Source organism: Mercenaria mercenaria, chromosome 3, assembly GCF_021730395.1.
Source record: "Mercenaria mercenaria strain notata chromosome 3, MADL_Memer_1, whole genome shotgun sequence".
NCBI lineage: Eukaryota > Metazoa > Mollusca > Bivalvia > Venerida > Veneridae > Mercenaria > Mercenaria mercenaria.
Window position 1 is genome coordinate 16,165,795 of NC_069363.1, and position 25,272 is coordinate 16,191,066.

General features: G+C 33.6%; 1 protein-coding gene across 2 annotated transcripts; it reads right to left on the reverse strand.

Moving 5' to 3' along the window:
* Positions 1-375: 375 nt before the first annotated feature.
* On the reverse strand, positions 376-25,108 carry LOC123525375 (prostaglandin E synthase 2-like). Of its 2 annotated transcripts, XM_045304372.2 has the most exons (7): positions 24,806-25,108; positions 12,397-12,618; positions 10,768-10,967; positions 7,721-7,756; positions 5,517-5,729; positions 3,666-3,780; positions 376-3,165 (listed from the first exon to the last, which is right to left on the reverse strand). In XM_045304372.2, the coding sequence occupies exons 1-7, from the start codon at positions 25,082-25,084 to the stop codon at positions 2,998-3,000; spliced, it is 1,233 nt and encodes a 410-aa protein (XP_045160307.2). In that variant the 5' UTR covers positions 25,085-25,108; the 3' UTR covers positions 376-2,997. The 2 variants fall into 2 exon arrangements, with proteins under 2 accessions (XP_045160307.2, XP_045160308.2); XM_045304373.2 differs by lacking the exon at positions 7,721-7,756.
* Positions 25,109-25,272: the final 164 nt, after the last annotated feature.

Consider the following 25,272-nt stretch of genomic DNA (forward strand, 5'->3'; position numbering starts at 1 on the left):
CCTTCCTTTATCATGGTCATCTGCACATCAAGCTTGCTCATCTGTGAAAGTTTGAAGCAAATCAGGCTTGTAGTGTGGGAGGAGTTGGACACACAAGATTTCGGGATGTACAGACGGACAGCAGCAATGCTATATGCTCCCCCCAATAAATGTGGGGGCATAAAAAGGTTGGCAGTCAATATGTGGCTGATGGTCAAAATACTCTGTCCACCAGAAACACAACTCTTTTTTCAAATTCTAGATCAGTATGTATACAAATAAGCACTATAGTAAAGTCTAGCATTTTCTTCGTCTTGTATGAAGAAAGAGTGACATTAAACAAACTTAATTGGTAATTTACAACATCAAAAATACAAATAACTAGTAAAACATGAATATTGCAATCTTGAGAAATATTTTATTCACAACAGAACAATAAATCTCCCCTTTTGCAAGCATTCCGACTGAAAATTTGACAAGCAAACATATATATACAGGAAAAATACCAGTTATAAGTAGAATTTCTCTCATTTAGTGAGAATGAAGTGAAATAAAGTTCTAACAATCTTACAATGGAGACAATTGAAATATTTCTATATACACCAAGTACAATTTCTAAACTTCCCATTTACTCAAGGTGTAATTTCTATTTACCGGGTACCTGAGGGTGTAATTTCAACATTTCCGTTCACACAGAAAGCAATTTCAAAACATTTCCATTCACACAGAATGCAATTTCAAAACATTTTCATTTACACAGATAAGATTTATGAACTGTATATATGACATTGATAAAAAAAACTTTAGTAAAAACTGGTAATGACTAGTTTTTCATTTCAAGAATGCATCAGTCAAAAGACACCTTTCAATATACAGTCAAACTTGTCATATGTGACTTCTTTCCACGGGACCATCCATAAAAGGTCACATATGACAGGGAGTCTTTTAATTCAGGTTCACTAAATAGCATGATCAATTGTTAATCTAACTACGTGTATGCCATTTTTTATTCATTTTTTATTCTATTATCGTTTATATATGTTTAAGACATAAGATACTAGATCTATGTTGTCAAATAATTTATTCTAAATTTAAAACATTATGTTTAAAAAATAAACACAATAAAAATATGTTGTGTTTGTATTAATTGATTACGTGCAAGTAATGTATAAAAAGTCATGATTAAAACTCTGAATACATTGTACAGTCTAGTAACTAAGCTGGCAACACCCATATCATCAGTTCAAAAAGACTGTCATATCAAGTCCCACAGTATATAATTTACGTTCATTCATTTCATTGTCTACAGAAGAAGTCAAATATGTTTGTTTGTTTTTTGACATTGCAATATTACGTAATTTTCATGATGATCAAATGACGGCACATTATGGGTGACTTCTGCTGCAATTAACTATTGTGGTGTCACAATATTTTGGAAGCCGCGGTCCCCCTGTTTTGATGATCACTTTCCGTTATATAAGGACATCGTATACACAAATTGTTGTTAAGGGGAAATCCGCATAAATCACGTGCGACCTTCATGACTGTACACATTTAAAAATATTTAGGTGTTTAATGGTTGTTATTTTTAGAATGAAGAAAGCCCTGCGCACTAGCCATCTGCAAGTAGTTTTCCTAGTAATTTTCCATGATGTAACATCATGCATTGTTAGGAAAAATCCTGGATAATTTTGGTTGTAAATTACTCGATAAATTTTTACAGTATAAACCACATGATGTTTTATGCAAATATTGATGACGAAATCCCATACTTTGCATTAGTAAACATCTGGAATTAATTTCTTTAGGAAAAGAAAAGTAAAGAGATAGGTTATGAGACACGTGGATATATGTTTTTGTTCAAATGGCCGATAATCGATAGACATGGGTCAATTAAATATAATCATGATATGTTTAGCAAACTCTTTGAAGAATGAACAATTATTGCTAATTATCGCTAATTTACAGGGTTACGATGTGGTGTGAAAAACAATTTTTGCAAATTTCTTGGCTTTAAAAAAAGCCAAGGGTCGTTGAAATCAGGCATATAATTGTTATGGGACGCAACAATTACGGTCATTAGTCGCGTCTTTTAATTCAGTGACTTTATATAATGATTTACGTTGGGCGGTCTGGAACAGGGTTGTATACGACAGGAAGTCGTTTAATTCAGTGGGTCGCTATGACAAGTTTGACTGTATATTTATAACTTGATGATATAACTTATATATAACTAAAGACCACTTTACAAAATAAATGTTTTAACAAATTTTAACAGGACTCGATTTTTCTGTGGAAGACCCTTGTTGCCCTTGCGAGTATTGATTCCGGCATGGATGTGCACCAGGGTGGCTTCCTCACATTAATAATTCAACACCCAAAGCAAATTTTCAAACCCACATTGTTGAAGGGTAAGTCGTTAAGTCAGCAGCCTTAAACAATGGTCCACTAAGGCCTCTGTAATGGTGGCTGACCACTGACATTCCACAAGTCAGCTGGACAGTTAATTAAAATAAAGGAAGGATTCCAAATCCCTATTAGACAATAACAAGACAATTACCTTTATACTGAATTTACAGCAATAAATAAATGAGAACAAGCTTCAACTTCATTTCAAAAGAACTCGTAACAAGTCTATTAAATGTTAGAAATCCTCTACAGTTAGTTGATGGTTAACAATTTTATCCCTTGTCATGCCGGACACTAATGATTCTGCCTTTGCATCCAGTGTAGATCATGATCAGCCTGCACATCTGTGCAGTCTGATCATGATCTGCACTTTTCGCCATTCAGTCAGTATCTTTTTGGTAAGCACCCCTTTTAACAGTTAATGGTACTGTCCAAATTGAAAGATGGACAAGTTCATTATAGAAATTCAGCAGGGTAAGGGTTATAAATAACAATACTTCATGACAAACACCTTGACTCAGCAACTAATTTTCACGCATTCACAACTGTCCAAGCTTTAAAATATCTCAATCAACCATGCAAACATTTTTTCAAAATGATATTTCACAGTCATTTCTTAATATGTCGTTTAGTTGGGAGTTCTTCTAAAAGGAAAGCTCCCTGATGTCCATTTATTTGTTGCTCCATTCGCTGGTACCAGTCTTTAACCTTGTGTATAGACATAAGATCTGTGTGAGCTTGGCATCCTTCAAATGAATGCAGGGCACCATAAACAGACTGAAATGGAGTAATACTACATCATACTTCACGACATCATTAAACCTGTGAAGTAAGTATAGCATGGTTATCCAGTTAAGCAGGGAGTCAGTGGTGTAGTGGTTAGCTGGTTTGACTACAAGTCTAGTGGCACAGGTTAATTCTTGGTTACTACTGATATCTCACCTCTCAAGTAGTATTCAGTACTTGCTATTTACTTAATTTGGTACCATTTCTGGCAGTGTCAGTCTAAACTTGATACTAGTGAGTCAAATAGAACACCTTCTATGATGGACATTACAAGTACAAGTTATTCAATGAATACCAGGTGGGAACTGTTGTAACCTACCGACATTAAAGAAACATTTTACTTTATTCAGGCTTTTGTCCTGATTTTTTTTTGTTATGACTTGATAGGTGCAAACTGAAACTGTTATGGGCTGGAGGCCTAGATTATTGTGTAGATAAAATAAAGTAAAGATAGTATGTTTAAATTTAGAAATATTTACATGTTGACTTACCAGATCAGCAAGGTTTGGTCTATCAACACCAAGAAATTTGTTCTCTCCAACAGCATTCATCCACGCATCACAAGCATCGTACAATGATTCCCGAGGATTGTCTTTTATATTATGCCTGAAAATTTAAAGATAATGGCAATGAATAAAATGGTAGATTCTCCAGGACCTCCTTGGCGGAGTGACTTTGAATCACTTGGTTCTTGCTACTGTGGGTCTTCTGATGTAGATTTTTTTAATGTGAGGATGTTGTCAAGCTGACTAGCGGAAGGTCAGTGGTTGCACCTGATGCTCGTCCAGGAAGAGCACCTGGGGTCTTCTTCCTCAGAAAAAGCTGGAAAATCGTTGGCTGACCTATAACTTTGTTGGTGTCATGTAAAATCCAACAAAAAGTTATTTAAACAATCCACAATGACCCTTATTACTTTGTTAGTTGTATATAAATAAAACATGGAATATGACAAGTTAATTAAAGTTAACAGGAAATGGGTTGGATACTGTAAGTTGTATGATAGAAATAGCATTGTTCTAGGATGTTATTTAACATGAAAGCAGTGTAAAAATGTGTTTGTTTTTATATAGAGTCAAGCAAATACAATTATGGTGACTTTTCTAGCTTCTGATGATTAAGAAAACCCCAAGTGCTCTCTCAGGCACTGTTTAAAGTATAGGAAGGTTGCAACTGGGTAGAACCACCAACCTTCCTTAAACCTGCTGGATGACTTCCTCACTTCTAGAATTCTACACCACAAGTGTGGTTCTATCACATACCAGTGAGGTACTGAACTGATTCAAAGTCAGAACCCTAAACCATCATAATTATGGTCCCTTAAGTTGTGTTAAAAGCAACAAGAGGAATGTACATTGATATTGTTATAAGCAAAGTAACAAGAGCTGTTCGTAAGACAGCCAATCTTGACTATTCGAATTGTTGTCCCAGGAGCAGGAATATTACCCTAAATGTTAAAATATCTACAGATTTTAAATCCAGTATCTGCATTAGTTTTGGAGATGCAAAACTTTAACCAGGATTTTCTTAGTCAAAAAGAAGACATAATTTGGCCAAAATGCATGTCAGAGTTATGGGACTTCATGCTATCACCTAGTTTTATAACCCCAATGACACAAGCAAAGTTTCGAGCCATTTCTGCATTAGTTTTGGAGATAGTTACTTGTATGCAAAACTTTAGCCAGGATTTTCTAAGTCCAAAAGGGCGCATAATTTGGCTAAAATACATGTCAGAGTTATGGGACTTGATGCTATCACCTAGTTTTTTAACCCCGATGACACAAGCAAAGTTTGTGCCATTTCTGCATTAGTTTTGGAGATAGTCACTTGTATGCAAAACTTTAGCCAGGATTTTCTAAGTCCAAAAAGGCGCATAATTTGGCTAAAATACATGTCAGAGTTATGGGACTTGATCCTTTGAGATTGGTTATTGACCCAGAAAAAGAAAAAACAAGTTTCAAAGCTATATGCCTTTAAATGATAGCTGTATGTACTTGCTTGCAAAACTTTAACCATGATTTTCTAAGTCCAAAAGGAGGCATAATTTGGCCAAAATGCATGTCAGAGTTATGCGACTTGATGCTATCAATTAGTTTTATAACTCCGAAGACACAAGTGAAGTTTCAATTCAATATTTGCATTAATTTTGGAAATTACATTCCAATGCACAAATAAAACTCACATTCAATTCAACTCCAAAAGTAGAAATCCACCAATACATATATGCAAGAAGGCTTATGGCCTAAACAATGAAATTCCATGCTTAATGAATTAAAAGATTCCACAGTAACAATTTACCAAAGGGTTACTTTCTTTTTTGGAATAGAAAAAAAAACAAATATTACCTTCTCTTGACAAGTTTACCGATAAAGTACATGACAAATGCTCCTATATAGACGACGCCTAGTCTTGAGACAGTGGAGAAGTTTTTATCCCATTCTCCCCATTCAGAGAAATGATGGAATGCTTCTAGTGACTCAGAAGGTGTACGATAAACATTCGGTGATATAGTGTGCATCAAAATATCATCAGTCCACTTCCGCCATTTTCTTTCTTCCCTGAAGTGAATAATATAACTCACTTAAATCTCACTTTTAAATCAAGAGATTTTTTAATCAGTATGCTAAAATAAACTGGTATAAATTAAATTACAGACTGTTTTAACACATTTACAAACTACAAATGTTTTAACATACTTTGTGGACAAAGACCAGTAGAACCTTCAGGTCTGGGTCAGATTTGAATGGTGTATTTTAAAAGGTTGCTGAATGAAGCAAGTTAATTGGAATATCCATCATCTTATATTAGTGCACTTTTACTGCTATCATTATCTAAAAGCAAAACATTTCTAGACTTTATTATCAACATGCATTAATTATTAAACTGTTAAACTTGTAAACATTCTGCAAAGCAAGGATATGTAGTTTTTAACACAATTTTGCATAAGGCTGCATAACATGTTTGATAAAATTCTTTAAGGCTTTATTCTTTTTAATTACACTTAGTACGTGTGTCAATCCATACAAAATTGTAATAATTTCTAAATAAAAAAAAGCAAAACTGATCATAGTGACTATATAAGATACAGGTCACTTAAAGCAATGATGTTTAATCAATTTACATCATTGTTTTATATATAATAAGGCAATAAAAATATCATATCCATCATTAAATTACGTCTAGTGGTGACCCTATACATAAAATTGGACAGCAGTTTATACCCAAAGCCCTGCATGAGGGAACCTTGACTCTTCACTAAAATGATTATGAAATAAAAAGATTTCAGCAGTTTCTGTTTAACGAAAACAATGTCTATAAATTATGATATGTCAGTGTCTGTATGATATGTTTTAGTGTATGTTTGGTGTCTGTTTGATGTGTTGGTGTCTGATGTGTTAGTGTCTACTTGGTATGTCAGTGTCTGATGTTTAAGTGTCTGTTTGATGTGTTAGTGTCTATTTGGTGTGTCAGTGTCTGTTTGGTGTGTTAAGTGTCTGTTTGATGTGTTAGTGTCTGTGTGATGTGTCAGTGTCTGTATGGTGTGTCAGTGTCTGTTTGATGTGTCTGTGTCTGTTTGGTGGTCAGTGTCTGTTTGATGTGTCAGTGTCTGTTTGATGTGCCAGTGTCTGTTTGGTGTGTCAATGTCTGTTTGATGTGCCTGTGACTGTTTGGTGTGTCAGTGTCTGTTTGATGTGTCAGTGTCTGTTTAATGTGTTGGTGTCTGTTAAATGTGACAGTGTCTGTGTGATGTCTCAGTGTATGTGTGATGTCTTGGTGTCTGTTTGATGCGTCAGTGTCTGAGTGACATGTCAATGTCTGTTTAATGTGTCTGTGTCTGTTTACTGTGTCAGTGTCTGTTTGACATCTCAGTGTCTATTTAATGTGTTGGTGTCTGTTGTCTGTGTGATGTGTCAGTGTCTGTGTGATGTGTCAGTGTCTGTTTGATGTGTCAGTGTTTGAGTGACATGTCAATGTCTGTTTAACGTGTCAGTGTCTGTTTGATGTGTCAGTGTCTGTTTGATGTGTCTGTGTCCTGTGTAATTGTCTGTTTGATATGTCAGTGTCTATTTAATGTGTTGGTGTCTGTTGTCTGTCTGATATGTCAGTGTTTATTTGATGTGTCAGTGTCTGTTTGAACTATGTCTGTTTAATGTGTTCGTACATGGTGTGTCGGTGGAAGCAGTGTCATTAAAAAGCAATTATGGTTAACCTGAAGGGACTAAATAAAGTTATCAGTATACAGAAGGTATGGTGCTAGGCACAGAATAAAGAAGATGTTGTAAGCACAGAAGTGTGTCAGGTTAAAGCAAATGTTGTTCCTGGCAAGTGTCAATAGAAGCAAGTTATACTGTAACCACATCAAAACATTGATACTACTATGCATATTGTTTCAATGGAAGAACTTTTTTAATAAATGATGCAATGTCAAGCAAATATTTCAACAAGATCTGCATACAGCAACATAAAACAATCCTGACAAAAGCAAACAAAAATGTTTAAAGGCTAAGAAATAAATTCTCAGCAAAAGCATAACTCTAACTTATACAACCTTTCCATCTGAGCACTATTATTGTTGCTGTTTTCTCTGTAAGTAAATCAAGAATTCATCTTCTTAAAAACAAAGATCAGCAAAAGGCTTCACTATTGCCTTAGCATGAAAATCCAACACCAAACCAAAAGTATTTACCACCTTATTTAAAATTATGTCTGACTAAACTGTTTGCAAAACCTATACAAGTTTAACATAGGGGCCTGACAAAAACCCTCCCAATGATTTTTGTACAAGTGGACATAACCAATCCAATCATATCACTTACTTAGACACAACATTTCCCAACAAATTCAAAGGCAAACAAGACATCTCCCATGTTTCTTTGTTTTTAATTAACAACAGATACTGATCAAAAATGCTGTGCCATCAAAAAAGTTAAGTAAATAACTGTAAAAGTAAAAACAAGAGATACTGAAATTCTCTGTCCTGGGTTTTTTTAAAATTAATTAACAGTGACCTTGACTATAGTATACAGTGACCCTGACCCTAGTGCCCATAAAAACAATACCCCAGCCTATTTAAACTACCCACTTTCAAAGTTCCATTGCAATATCTCATTCATTATTAGAATTACTGAGATAAAATCATTGTTCTATTTTAAGTATCAGTGACCCCAAAAACAATTAGTACAAGTTTGCTATATACCGTTTGGTGATAATATGTTATAAACCGGAAACCACCATTTTGATGATCCCAGCACAAAAATACTTTTAGTAACTAAGATTTGACCCTTCGAGATCAAAATGGCTATTTTTTATTACCAAATAAACCCAGTAAAAACAATAGATGTCCATAAGACTGCTCACTTGACAATTTGATAGCTTCTAAGATGAACAAAGGCCATAACTTAACAAGACTGATATAACCGAGTAATCTTATCACAATTTATAACAAAATTTTATCATGGCAATGAAAACAACATGCATGCAAAATCTCAACTAAATTTTTTCTTACTTAAAAAGGTCATAATTTGAATTAAATTCATCCAAGAGTAATCTTACTTATTTCATTAATTCAGCTGACCTGATGACTCGAAAGCATTGTGAAACTTAACATTTCAATACAAATAGTTGTTACTGACATAAGCTTTATGGTTACTTGCAAGAAAAACTTTAACCGAAATGAAAACTGTGTCATAATCTGAATTAAATTCAACCAAGATTTATCTAACTTAGTTATTTCAGTAGGTTTGATGACTAGGAGGTCTTGTGTACAATCCAGTACATGCAATGGTAACTGAGATATGAACCTGCATGCAAAACTTTAACGAAGGTGTAGCCCTGAAAATGATGCCCAAGCTGATGCCCAGGTCAGTAGAATAGCCCTCACTTTTCTTCAAATAGTCAAGCTAAAAGACTGGGATAAGAGCCAATACACGTCCAATGCCCTTCAAAATTTCTGATTTAAAAAAAAAATATAATTGAAGAATAATATTAATACTACCCCAAACACAAGTTACTGAACAGAAATGAAATACTTGATGCTGCCCATCCATCTATCAGCACAAATGCCCAACAACATCTCTAATCCAATAGCCAGGTTTTCAACTTTGAACAACCTGGTTTAAATATTTTAAAAGGTCTTACGACTTGGTAGAGTTTAATCCTATCCTTACAAAATCAAGGAAGGAATTTTGTCTACCTGGAAATTTTCCAGTTAAAATGTTGAGGGGTTAATCCACTTTCGTGATAATCAACAGGAGGGTTCCTATCCCTACCCATAAAAAGAGTTTGTCAAACTCTTTCCATTAATATCTTATACCCTTAAATCATTAATGTTTGTGGGAGCTAATAATTCTAGGTTTTGTGGTTGCACCAACACCCTTATTTAATCGCAACAAACATGTTCCATTTAGTTTATCTTTATAATTTGAAATCCACAAAATTTTCCCATGAAAATAGCTGTTTTTGCCAAAACCAGAAAAAATCAAAGGCCTGAATGGCCTGAGTCGGCTAATGATTGATGTACTGACAGTATAGTCTACCAGTTTCAGTTTGTTTTTAGTTTTTTTCTTAAAATTTCATAACACAGCTCGATATTTACCCAAAATATTATATCCAGATACGATTACACTTTTCTCCAGTCTGAACAATATATTTTACAAATTGTGATGATACGAAGACATTTAGCAGCAATTGGCAGTATCTGACATTGAAGTTTACGGTTAAATTACCTCTAATTTAAATCTTTTCATAAAAAAGTTGTTTCGTTTCGTGAAAGCAACCAAACATAGACGATCTACTTTCGATTTCAAAAACTACAAGACAATACAATTTAATGTTTCGCCGATTTGTTTATTTCTCGAAAAATAAGAATTAAAATCATTTTTAATATCAGTAGTAACTAAACAAACCAGTAAGAGCTTCTTCTTCTGATAATTTATCCGTTTACTGACTGCAAAATTCAACCCACGCAAAGTTTATAGAAATCATACGATGCGTGTTTACGTTCAATGTGGGAGAATTAAGGCTGATCGGCTATGTTACCTAACGCATCCAGACGATTCAGATTTTGTTTTTAAAAAAGCATTGTGTGCGTTTCTGTAATTTTATATACGTTTTTATACGCTTAGAAATTATTAGACATGCGTATTTGTTTGCATTATTTCTATACGTCATTTACGCTAATACGCATCTTATCTGGAGCCCTGTGGAACTATTTTTTGTCTTTCGCTGGATGTTACCCAAGCTTTGTAAGCCTGCGCAATTCTTAAAATGCACATTTATGCTTAATGAGTTACATTCGAGTATTGCACAATTACAAGTCATAAATATGACAGATTACATCGTATATTGGTCATAGCAAAGGGAATTGACACAACTTAACTTCATTCATGCAGTGAACTGTTTGAAGTTTGAGAAATCTAATGGAACTACATCCCTTCACTGTGTTATTTGGTCCATTTAGAGAATCGTTGGATAGCAAGGACTCGTCAAAAGGCTTTCAGCCTTTAGCCGACTCAAAAATGCAACGAAATTAAATGATTTCGCAGTAAGAAATATTAAAACTCTGAAACAGGCCTTCTACTCACTATAGCTCCTTACCTTCTTTGTTTCTCTGACCTGGAATCTTCTATATTCTCTCCAAACATAATAAAATATTTATTTGGAAAGTCCCACACTGTTTTTCTACCCTGTTTTTCCTTTATTACAGGGTAATATGTATGTAGTTTATGAAGAGGTGTTTGTTGGTCGTATACAAAACTTCCAAGTACACTGACAATGGCTGAGGAATCATTGAATTGCTGCAAGTAAAAAGAGCATATAACATGAGAGTTTTTTAATAAAGTAATAAAAATGAGGCTCAGTTGAGTATTTTATCATTTTTATTCAACAAAGTTTAATAGATTCAATGCAACAAGACACAAATATAATTTTCTTTTTATCACATGTTAGCTTTCATCCTGACACATTGCATTTTTTTCTTTCTAAACACTTTACTGACAAAGTTAATTCAACCAATGTCTCCTATACTTAAAAGGACATAAACGTCAATATGTTAGCCTATTTCAATAAAATAACAAAATTATGTAATGCTTTTACTTCACTCCCTCAATGATAAACATGTGATAATTAAGCTTTTGGAGTTCAGAATCTGATGTGAAGGAACTATGTGACAAGGGCTTAGCCAGAGTGATGTAAGAAAACTCATCTGAATGACAAACAATGATTTTATTCCAGAGCAAATTTACTGTTGAGATACTATTTAAATCCTAACACAATACTGTGAAATCATTTAATTTCGTGGGCATGAAATTTCGTGGTTTTGGTCAAAACGGCAATTTCGTGGGGATGAAAATTCGTGGATTTCAACTTGTGAACATAAAATGAGTGGGAATTTAAAATTTGTTGGGATTAAATTTCGTGGATTGATTCAACCATGAAATCCACGAAAATTAGTCCCCCACGAACAATAATGATTTCACAGTATCAAGGATTATTATCTACAATTTTGAAAACATTCACAAATATTTGCTTGATCTGTGTGGTTTTCTTTTTCTGTCTTCTTTCTTAAATAGGGAAATAAATCCAAACATCGTAGAATAACATTTATCATAATATTATGAGCTATAAATAAATGCATTTTGACTGGACAAAGTGGTCCCTCACGGCAAAAAATACTATAATTATGAAATTGTACAGATTTTACTTAGATATTCAAAAACTCTGCATACAACTATGATATTGCACAGTTTTTACTTTGATTTTGAAAAACTGTGCACAAAATTATGATATTGCAAAGCTTTTACTTTGATTTTTTTTGAAAAACTGTGCACAAAATTATGAAATTGCAAAGTGTTTATTTTGATTTTGAAAAACTGCGCAAAAAAGTATGATATTGCAAAGTTTTTAGTTTAATTTTGAAAAACTGCGCATAAAATTATGTTATTGCACATTTACATAAATTAGCAAGTCAAACTGATGTTGAACGGTATCAAAAAAAAAATGCATTAAATTTGAATATTGTATAGATGCTAACAAGAGTAATGTCAACATTGAATGCCTTGAGAATAAACTGGCATCAACTGAAGCATGTTAACAGAAATAACTGGCAAAATTTTTTTCTGACTGTAAAATTCCTTTCAATGATTATAAATATCAGCATAAGAGCCATTACATGAGCATGTCAATATTAGAAACTAAATATGTTAAAGACGATTATTTATTAATTACCAGTGTAAAATCTTTATCACCCATCTTTCCATCTACCATAAGTACAGGTACTTTTTTGTACTCAGAAAACTTCATCTGGGCTTTCGTCACTGAATTCACTTCAACAACATCATATGTAAATCCAAAATAATCAAGAGCAGCCCTAACTTTACAGCAGTATGGACAGGACTGGAACTGGTACAATGTGAACTTCTGGTTCCCTATATCAACCACCCCTTTTACCTGAAAATTACATATATCAAAAAGTGCAATAAGTTAATTGTTAGGTACGAAATTCTGACTTAGAAAATGTAACATTAGCTGACCTGATTTTCGTAACGTACATGTTACAGTTTTGACTGATCGAATGAATAAATATATAATTTTAACAGAAGGCACTAACTGAAAATTTAAACTTCATGATTTTAATTTAAATCATAATAATTAAAGGTTAGATGAACAATGAGAAAAATGAAAAACCAATTTACTTTCATGCTGTCAATTTTTAAGCAAAAGATCTTCAGAAACATATAGAAGCATACATATATTTTCATCTTTAGAAGTACCGAGGACAGGTTGACAAAAAGCACAATGGTATGGTCTATTGCAAATGCCAAATATCAGATTCTTTTTTTACCTAATTTTTTTCTACTTCACCTACTGAACAATTGCCAGTATTGTCCAACCAAAATTATCATACATCATATATAGATCTGCCTTATACAAGCTAAATGTAACCAGAATCCACCAGACTGTAGCAATATGAAGTCTAAACTTATGGGAACTTCTGGGATGAGGTTCCCCTTAGCCTAACACCCACATTTGGATGGATTTTTCTCTTATCACACACACACTCAAACTATTCACAATCTGAGAGTCTCAAGGGTAAAAATTTGGCACTTATTTCTTCAAGTCCAGTATGAGCACTGAATTGTTTTCACCAGATATATTTTAGAAAGGAAATGGAACAAAATTATCTTAACTCTAAGGAACCAGGAGCAAATGACATCATGCTTATTGAAAACTGACTGAAAGAAGTCCCTTTATGTAGAAAGTAAAACAATGAGCATTTCCCAAAGAAAAGTCCAATACTTTTGTTTGCTTTTTGTTGGGTTTAACATCACATCGACACAACTGTAGGTCATATGACGACTTTCAAGCTTTGATGACAGGGAAGACCCTAGGAACCCCTCTGTATATTATTTTATCACAAGCAGGCATATGAGTAGAACAACTGATCTCGTACAGTTTAAACAGATGCATTGATGCTCTACCACGGTCCCTGCATGACAATGGGAAGAGAAGAGAGACCTTGCCTCCTCACATGAAGATTCCAATGCCCAGGGTGAGGCTCGATCTCACATCGGAGAGGGTCAAGTGATATAATGTCAGCGACATAACCACTCGGCCATTGAGGCCCCAATAAGACCAAGTATCAATCCTACGTGATCAGGGTATCCTTTCAGCAGGTCCCAGAAAAGTCACAAATTAGCTATATAACTAAATCTGGCTAAAGATAGCTAGAAATAGCTATAAAACCAATAATAATTGTTCAATATATGTCAGTATAAAATATAAAACAGTTATTATCCCATCCGAATGGTATATGAGACAAAAGACAATCACAAACAAGAGCACCGCCTTGCGGGTGCAGACGCTCATCTGATTTTTTTGTCTCTGTATAACAGAAATATTGTCCTACCCGTGTGTTTTTATGATATTTTCTAAGTCCAAAAGGGGCCATAATTCTTGCAAAAAGCAGGATGGAGTTATGTTTCTTGCTGTACAGAGTCAGCTTTTGATGGTGAACAAGTGTTGTAAGTTTTAAAGCAATAGCTTTGATAGTTTAGGAGAAAAGCTGACCTTAACACAAAACTTAACCAAGAATTCTGATTTTCTAAGTCCAAAAGGGACCATAATTCTTGCAAAAAGCAAAGTAGAGTTACAATACTTGCTGTGCAGAGTCAGCTTTTAATGGCGAATAACTGCTCCAAGATTTAAAGCAATAGCTTTGACTGTTAAGGAGAAAAGTTGACCTAAACGCAAAACAACCAAGAATCTGATATTTTCTAAGTCCAAAGGGGCAACAATTCTTGCAAAAAGCAGGATAGAGTTATGTTTCTTGCTGTATAAAGTCAGCTTTTGATTTTGAACAAGTGTTGCAAGTTTTAAAGTAATAGCTTTGAAAGTTTAGGAGAAAAGCTGTTGTAAACATAAAACTTAACCAGGCAATGCCAAGGCTGATCAATTGATGACAATAACTCCTCATTTTTAAAAAAAAAACAACAACAGATCAGCTAAAAACGGAGATCTATTCAGTTTCAGTTTCAATACATGTTGCGAATTTCTGCAATAAGTCATCACTAAATTAGTCTTACGCAATGACGATATTCCCAGTGACACATTCTTCAATGATTTATCGCAATCTATTGCTGCACTTATTGAAAATGTGACAACAAAAATCTTGGTTTTGTGTTATTGTCTTTCATCATTGGAACCTGATAATAGCAGAGCTACCGGCGCCACTTCACAGCACCGCATTACGGTTAGACGTGCGAAAAAGAAAACAGATACTATCGAGTAGAAAATTCGTGGTATTTTTTGGAATCAGTTTTGTTTGGGTTTCCTCCAGAAGACTATGTGCACAGTAATTAGAGTCTGTAGACACTTACTGTTTACGGATTATAAAAGTGTCTCGCTTACTGCTTTAAACATTGAATAACAATGTAAATGAGTGTTTGATAATATGAAATCAGAGCCCAATAAATTTTCTACGTATAATAAAAGCTGTGAAAATACATAAATTTCAATGTTGAACAATTTTCATCATGCTGCCATAACTGAAATTAATTATATATACATAATGTTAGTAAGGTATGATGTCATAGTTCCACTGTGCTGTAAACATTAGTGCATTCACTTTACAATCAAGAGGTCAGGAGTTCGAGCCCCATCAGCACCAGATCTTTTTTTATTTCACTAGTTTTTTTTGTTTTTTTCATTGTATTTATCATGAATTTTGCAAATATCTTAACAAAATTCATTCATGTGAAAATTTAACAAGCATTTTGTTTTGATGTCACGTTCCAATGGCCTGTACAGTAGATATAACTTTGGGGTCCAAATTAACAGGCGTGGAATTTTGGAAAAGCACATACTGCTCTTCTCCCCTTTCATATATATTGCATCCACTATCTTAAAAATCATTGACCAGAGTTTTACACTTGGAAAAAACTGTTGGCTATACAAATGAGAACGAACATTAAAAAGGTTCCTACTACCATCGCTACTCTATAGAGCTAAAAGATTAACCTTAAAAAAAGCCATAGACTGTTAGCAGTTCAGTAAATTAAACAGGGGTTTTCGAGAATTTCAGCGAACAGTCTTTTTCTCTGAGTAAAATTCTAATCAATAACTTTTAAAAATGGTTTGTCTTATGAATTAAAACAAGAATTATACAATGTAAATGATAGTTTGTCATTCTCCCATTCCAGACGTCTACAATAGCAGTATTTTTGGCCGAAATCTGGTCCCATTCTTCCTTCCAAAAAGAACGTAATTTGACAATAATGACATTAAAAAGAATTACAACAGTCATTGTCTATGATCCCAGGTTTATGTAAATTCTGATTTCTTTAAACTTTGGAACTGGGACATAGAATATTTACATTCAGTCTTCATTTCCAAACATTCACCCAAAAAGAGACACAATTTCTTTAATTAACTTTTATTAAGGAGGTAGGTTACCTTGTTACAAGGGTAAATTCAAGTTAGTTTAACGGCAGCATTTGTTTGTATTTCGTGTAATATGAAGTTTTCACCTGCTACAATCTCAATTTCGTTTGTCTCTGTCCCTTCAAATTCAATTTTTATCTAGGTTTGAAGAACATGACCCTCTAAAGGTATTTCATATTGAAAGAAGAAGGAAAATACGGATATTTAACACTTTTCAGTGTATTTTAGTTTCATTGATATCTGTAGAAGTCTGCATAATTGATAATTTTACTAGTATGCACGTTAGCTTTCTAATATAAGCTTTAAATGCATATGTCGCGGGGCTCGTGTTTCCATGGTAATGCATTTTCTCTCATTTTTAAACAACTATGTATAAAAATAGGGGTTTTCGACGACTTAAGTGGCATTCTTTTAATGACTAACATCGAATATTTGGGAAATATTAAAAGCAAAATACCATGCACTTTACATGGTACCCTATTTTTCTTAAATTTTAAAGTAACCATGGCAACAGAGATGTTTAAAATAGCTTATATCTTGCTTTTTGTCGTAATTTCTTATAAAAAAATATTGAATAAGATTATCTTTCTAGTTAATGTAGCTTTAAAACATATTATTTCTAACGTAAGTTATATTTTCTTGTTATTTGCATTGATTCAAACAAATTTCACAGCTTAGAATACATACGGCAGTACCCCTCGCCTGGCATTTTTCATGGAAAAATCGTTCAGCATGCTGATATTATTCTGATGGATATTGTTGAAATGAAAATAAAAAGCCGAAGCTGTGTTTCTTAAATAGACCAGTGTTAACGCTTTTGAATTTTACCTTGAATTATCAACGGAACCTGAAAAATAGGTATTACAAATCAAACTGCTAGATTTTTTATTTGAAAATGGCCGTTACAAGTAACCTTTCATCTAACTATGTTCCAAATAACATTGGTTACCATCATCCATTTTCTTACAATCCGCATAACGTTTCAATATAACTACATAAAAGAAGCAAAATATTGATGATTATTCAGAGCAAAAGATTCATAACAAATATTTCAGCAACTATTTGTTATTTGAAGATAGTTAAAATAAAGAAAATGCACAGAATTACGTACTTTCAAGATAAAAGCTATTAATTTTGCGCGGTAACTGACACGTAACGTCATGACGTCAGTGACGTCATTTTAAGGCAACATTGTTTTGAAGCCTTTCTGCGGCAGTTGATTCATTATTTCTGCATTATTAAACCATAAAGTATCAGATCGGAGGCAGGTTCATGATTTGTTTTCAGGAGAATGAATATACAAACACATTTAGTTTGTCGTAAACGTCATCGTAAATCGTCACGTTAGCTTCAGGTTGGACATGCGCACATACAAATATGAAGGTAACCTACCTCCTTAAGCTATAGGCCTAATGAGATTCTGTTAAATTTCACAGGCCAAACTTTTAAATTTGAAGCATTTAATATTAGAGATTGGTTTCTATGATAATAATATGACACAGTACATTTCAATACGAATAACAGAAATTATTCAAGTACGTTTTTTCTCTTCATTTTGGTGCAGATGTATATCTATACCCTTAACCGTACTTTATTTTGTTTAGAATATTTGTCAAGTTTTCACATGCCGAGATGTAATTTTAATGCAGTCTAAGACATAACAAGCTTATACATAATGCTTTGCATTCAGAAATTACAGATTGTTAATAATACAAATATCTGTAATAATAGTAGCCCCCTTGAAGTATGAGGGTCTAACTCATAACTACCCAGTCACAAAGGTAAATATCCTCAATAAACAGTTTGAATCTGTCTTTTCAAAGCTTCAACCCCTAAGCCTGAAACAACTCAGCAAAAAAATAACAAACTCCAAATCAGCACCAGAGATGCCAACAATCTTCATAACTGTTAAGGGCGTGGACAAGTTACTAATGGGGCTTAATCCAAATAAAGCCTCTGGTCCTGATGAAATTTCCCAAAGATTACTAAAAAAGCTTCACCAAGAGATAGCCCCAATCATTACAAAGATATTTCAACTATCTCTTGAAACAGGTCAAATCCCAAATGATTAGAAGAAAGCAACTGATGTACCAGTTTACAAGAAAGGTCCAAAATCCAAGGCCAGTAATATAGACCCATATCCCTAACATGTATTGCCTCTAAATTAATGGAACATATTTTTGTCTCAAATATCACATCCCACTTTGACAGAAATGATCTCCTTTAAAATCCTCTCCCAGAGTCCATCAAAGTAAGTGATGACTTTTTGCAGATGACACTATTGTCTATCTGACAGTTAAATCCTCCCTTGATTTCCAATCCCTACAAAATGATCTCCATTCCCTAGAAGCCTGGGAAAAGGACTGGTCAATGGAGTTCAATCCGGATAAGTGTGAGGTATTGAGGATTACTCGAAAGAAAAAACCTATCATCTACATCTATACACTCCATAATATAGCACTAAAAACTACAGAAGCTAAATACCTGGGTGTCACACTAAGTAAAGATCTCAGTTGGTCAAAACAAATTGATAACATCACATCGAAAGAAAATAACTTACTTAGATTCATCAAAAGAAATGTCAAAACAAACTACAGTAAAGTAAAAGAAATTATGGATTATCATTAATACAATTTGTAATAATAGAACATAAACTTCCTACAATGGATCTATAATTTGAGATATTTGCAGCCATTGCAATAAGACATGGTTACACCACTTCTTTATTTTTTTATGGGGCACTGGTGATTTTTTAAGGGAGCTCTGCCTTTTAGGTAGCACCTATTTTCATATTTTGCATTATTGCCATTGGTTTTATAGCTAGTTCTAGCTATATATCTATGTGTATGTCTATAGAGATAGATATATTATTCATTATTACCATAGGAGAGATCACTGTGACGTCACGCATTAACATCTGTTTATCTGGTGGTGGGCAAAACAAATGTTTTTACAACATTTGTGTATGGGATCGGAATTTTTAATTTTTAATAACTTTTTCGCGGTCACACATTAAACCGGAATCCACCTAAAAACCGGAATACACTTCCCATAACCTGAATACACCTGTATTTTTTAAGTTAAAGGTATTTTTGAAGGTTTTTTGATATAATTCAATCATATATATCATAAATAATTAACATACGAAAGAAAAATAAAATATGTTCACGCAAAATGATTTTATAAGAGACTGAAGTTCAGCGACCGCGCGAGAAATTTCCATAACCGAAATACGCCCGTATTTTATTAATAAATGGTATTTCTGTAGGGTTTATTGCAGAAATCATTCGTGTATAATATAAATAACAAGTGAATGAAGTATTGCCATGCAATACAAAGTCCCCTACTGGAAGGCACCTAATTTTCTCTACTGCAGTATAACATAATGAACTGATATTTGTCAATGATGTATAAACATTATTGTACAATATATACAATATAATATAACAAAGCACTTGGATTAAAATTTGCATATATATAAAAGTAGGGTTGTTTTCGTTTGGAATTTTTTTGGTCAATTATACAAAAAGTTATCATAAAAGTAATTTATGGTAACAACAAAGTGAAATTAATCAAAAAAAAAAAAAAAAAAAAAAAAAAAATCTATAAAATGTAAGTCCACAAGAAAATCTTTACCAGGTAGAAATAGATCGAAATACACCTAAATATTGGATGTAACATGCATGTTGTACCACAGAAAAGTGGTCTCGATTTTTCCCTACGGCCAGTAATAAAAAAGTTACAGTGTAATCTATTTATAGTAACAACAAAGGGACGTAATTCTAAAAAAAGTGTGCCTCATAGTTGTGAACATTTGTGCCAAGTTACATCAAAATCTCTCCATGCATGAAGAAGAAATGCTCCGGACAAAGTCATTCTTGAATTTGACCTTTGACCTCTAAGTATGACCTTGACCTTAGACCTAGCGACCTGGTTCTAGCGCAAGACAATTTGTCACATAGTGGTGAACATTTGTGCCAAGTTACATTAAAATCATCCATGCATAAAGAAGAAATGCTCCAGACAAAGTCATTCTTGAATTAGAACTTTGACCTCTAAGAATGACCTTGACCTTTGAGCAAGGGCTCCGGGATTGCGCATGACACGTTGTCTCATCATAGAGAACATCTGTGCCAAGTAATATTGAAATCCCTTAATGAATGACAGAGTTATGGACCGGACACGAAACAGACCCTGTTCATGCCATGTTAACATTTGACTAATAAGTGTGACCTTGACCTTTGAACTAGGGGTCTGAAAGTTGTGCATGACACATCGTGGATGAGAGAGTTATGGACCGGACAGGAAAAAAGCCCTGTTAACCTTTGACCTTCAACTGTGACCTTGACCTTAGAGTTAGGGGTGCGAGTTTTGCGCACGACACGTCGTCACATCATGGGGAACATTTGTGTCAAGTAATATTAAAATCCCTTCATGGATGAAAGAGTTATGGACCGGACACGAAACAGAACCTGTTCATGCCATGTTAACATTTGACTACTAAGTGTGACCTTGACCTTTGAGCTAGTGGTCTGAAAGTTGTGCATGACACATCGTCTTATTATGAGGTACAATTGTGCCAAGTGATATTAAAATCCCTTCATGGATGGGAGAGTTATGGATCAGACAGGAAAAAGGCCCTGTTGACCTTTGACCTCCAATTGTGACCTTGACCTTTAAGCTAGGGGTCCAGGTTTTGCACAAGACACATCGTCTCATCATGGGGAACATTTGTGCCAAGTAATAATAAAATCCCTTCATGGATAAAAGAGTTATGGACCGGATACGAAATTGCGGATGGACGGAATGACGGAAAAGCGCATTCCTATAGTCCCCGAAACTGGTTTTCAACCAGTAGGGGACTAATAAGTTTACAAAAGGAAAATAAAATACTTTCACGCAAAACTGTTTTATACGAGATTTGAATTTGGCAAGCACACAGGAATTTCTATAACATAAATGCACTCGTCCTTTTCTTTTTTTTAAAAAATAGTATTCTCTTAAATAAACACTTTTTATCATTTTTTGTAAGTTGTAGAACCATGTTCAATCAGATTAAACATGAATGAATATTTGAGAGAAGTTAATTAAAAGTTAATTCTGTATACGAGATTATACCTTTACGATCTTACGGAAATGTTTTATGCTTATGTCGCTATGACTAGATACCGGAAGGTTGATTATTAAAATTTATTTAATTGTTTCTTCAAATAATAAGAAAATAATTTAAGATAAAAAAAGTATCAATATTTGATTTTAAATAGATCATAAACAAAATACGGGTCCCGACATAAACCGCGCGGATCGGAAAGGGCTTAACATGATCAGAAAGGGCATGACACATGTTTATTATTGAAACTTATTTAATTGTTTCTTCATATTTCATTTAACATATAAAAAAGAAAATAAACTATGAATTATAAAATAGCAATTTTTTATTTTTAAATGAATTATAGACAAAATATGAGTGGCATAAACCGCGCTGAACATGATCGGAAAGGGCATGTCACATGTTTATAATCGGAAATTATTTAATTTAAAAATATGATACGCTTTTATTCAATTTCATACTTGTTTTGGGGTAGTCTTGTGGTAAAAAGACCCGCCCTACGGCCTGTTGCGATCCGTTTATAAATTTTCAACAACTTTGTCACATGATCATATCTTGTATGTCAATGTACATTACCGGTATGTAATGAGGTATTATACTTATGTACAAATTACTGAACAAACTTTTGTTCTGTACTTGTCGATATAATTGCAAATTGAAAAATTGAAGAAAAACTGGTACATTCAGTATAATTTTTTATTTTTCAATACTAATTCAATGTTTTGCTAAAACAGCGATGTATTGTAGATTTAAACATTTTCATTCCTCCTTCCTTCTCTCCAGGATGCACTAAGTCTCGATCATAATGTCTCAGGTATCGTAGTTGTTTTCCTTTATCAACATAGTCTTCCTTTAAATACTTTTTCAGTGTTTCATTTACAGAATTCCTTATTTTGTTAAAATCAGTTTTAGTTATTCCAGTCCACTCTGGAACTTTAGGAGAAGTGTTTTTACGTTGTAACTTCACCAAAATTCAGAAATTACAGTTGAATATCATTACCTCGATATCGGTTAGCTCGATACTCCGGTTAGCACGAGGTGTTTTAGTCGGTCCCGATTTTTCCATATATATTTTAATGTAATTATTTATCGTTACCTCGATATGATTAGCTCGATATTTTGTTTAGCTCGATGGGATTTTTTCAGTCCCGTCAACTTACCTGTATTGTTTTTACACCTGGTTTCATCGATATCACAGCTTGTCAAAAATATCCATGTTATTTGTAAGGTGTGAAAATCAACCTATTGTTGTTCGGCGATGTATTAATCATAATCAAGCTAGTTTGTGTGTTTGTTCTGTTACTTTTAAGCACTTTGGTTTAAATTATATCATTTAGGACTAGATGGAAAAGTGTTGAAAATGTTTAAAGCAATGTATTCTATAGTCAAATCATGTGTAAAGCACTGTGATTTATATTCTGATTTTTTTTTTCAATATATCGATTGACTTAAGGCAAGGTCTAAATAATTCGCCGGTGTTGTTTGCCCTATTCCTGGAAGATCCTGAACTGTTTTAACAGGGCACCAATACATCAGGTTTATCTCTATACGACATGTGTGTTATTATACTTTTATTCGCCGATGACATGGTTATTTTTGGTAATTCGATAGAAGATTTACAGACAAGTTTGAATAAGTTATATGAGCATTGTCATTACTGGGGACTTCAGGTTAATACAATAATTATTACAATATAGACGTCCGACACAAGTACAAAGTAGTCCCAGACAGTCGATATCGCTACGTTGAACTTTGGATATGTCGATGCAATTTTTACAGTCCCTTGAATATCGAGGTAACGGTATTCGACTGTACATCGCAAAAAACGTCAACAAACTTATTATTTGGATTGACTGGAATTTACCCGGGAATCGTAAAGATACAAAACATCATGCCATAATTTTCCATTCCGCGAGCACGTGCGACCTATCGTAATATCTAATTTACATCGCTCGGCGTTACTTTTGTTTATCAACACGTACAAAAAACGCGCGTAGTGCATTCATTTTTTAATATTATCGCTTCAAGTTTTCAACACCACTTAAGAAGCAATACAATTTGAATTCTATAACGATTTTAATAAGATATCGATAGTAATGTAGGGAAAATTCTATAAAAACGGTCGAATTTTCACATACTTATTTGTAAAACTTCAAACAGCGCGATCTGAATTACTTATTTCTTTCTAAAAGTAAATAAATGATACATACTATGCCATGGCCATAAAATTCAGACTTTTGACCAGAAAGTACAAAAAAAAAAGAACAGAATAAAAAAATCTTAAATAATGAAAAAGCGGCAGCAATTTAAATAAATGGAGTAAAACGATTTTTGGCAAACAGATTTCTGTCAGTGCGGCATAATAGGTTACCTGACCTTGTGAACGTACATAGAAATGTGGTTTTAAAATAAAGAAATATGATGTCGCTGCGGTTATGCATCTTTGTACATGCATATTTTTGACACAACACTTTACTTTTAAGATATTCTTACAATAATGTAAATTCCTTGAGGAATCGAAACTTGAAAGAAATTTACCTACCTAAGTTAAAATCTAACAAAATTATGGCGATTATGGTTCATCCATGAGTGAGCAATTTCCCGTGCGCTCAACAAATTTTCAGCCTCGTATAAAACGTTTTGCGCATTTTAATTTCCTTTTGTAAATTAATTATTTATTTTAGATATGATTGAATTCTGTCATAAACTCTAAAAATATGATTTATTTAAGAAATACGGGTGTACATTAGAGAATTTTAGGGCATGGAAATTCATTTACGAACACGCAAATTTCCAGTGCCTTCGCCGATTTTCAATCGTGTACAAAACGTAATGCGCAAAAGTATTTTAATTTCATTTCGAAAATTAATTATTTATGACATATATCTTTGAATTCAGTCATAAACTACTTCAAAAATAGCATTTGTTGAAGAAATACGGATGTATTTCGGTTATGGTAATTTCCCGCGCGGTCAATGCCACGAAATCTCAGAAATACTGCCATGACAGTCTTAAGATTTTTTTTGAATTGTGTCAAGTGATTTATTTTTGCATAGTTCTAACGGCAGTTCATTCCAAAGTTTTGGACCAATAGTACAGAAACTTCTATCATTGAATGTTTTGCATTTATTGTATGGAACAACATAACAACATTCAGAATTTTCAGAAGATCTCAAACCTTGCCTACTAGGAATACACTCTGTAAGCAATTCTGTTAAATACAGAGGTGCTTTGCCAGTGTGACAGCTATACATGAAAGAAAGTATCTTATACATGAAAGAAAGTATCTTGAACTCAATTCTTGCTTCCACCAGCAACCAATGTAAGTGATATGCTTGTTTAGAACTGTCAAATTTCCTCCTGTTAATGACAAGTTTTGCACACATGTAATGAATACATTGCATCTTATGCACCTCACAGTTAGCTACACCATACAGTATAACATTGCAATACTCGAATGTTCTTATTTCGTAGGTAATTCAACATGGCTGTACGAAAATTTGTGACTTTCTGGGACCTGCTCAGAGAGGCAGTGCATAATTTCTTATCAATTATGCAGGTAAATATACTTAAATCATGCCTTACGTGTCTTGACACTGGTCTTGCTTCTGTATCAGCATAACTTTGGCGAGACCTTAGATACCCTGTCGCGAATACTGATGTTGTTACAGCTATGCAAACACCGGTTTTCCAATTTTTCTTCACTGTTGCAAACAAACTTGAATCATATTTCTGAGAATAATTTCTAATTAATGTCTGATTTATTTGTAATGAATAACGACATGTTTCTTTGTTCAGTTTAAGTAGTTTCTTCGGAAAACTTAGTTTAAATGTCAAATAAGTTCTCCCCAAGGGCGCAGCCATCTTTGTTATATAAATCCGTAATGTGCAACAACAATATTTTAATCATTATAGGAACTTATTAAAGAGCTAAATAAATCGCCATCGCAACTGAAACTGAAAAAAGTTTGTAAATTAACATACCCAAATATTCAGTTTGCTATAGTACTGTGTCATTGAGAATGGAAAAAAATGTTTTTTGTTTGAACATC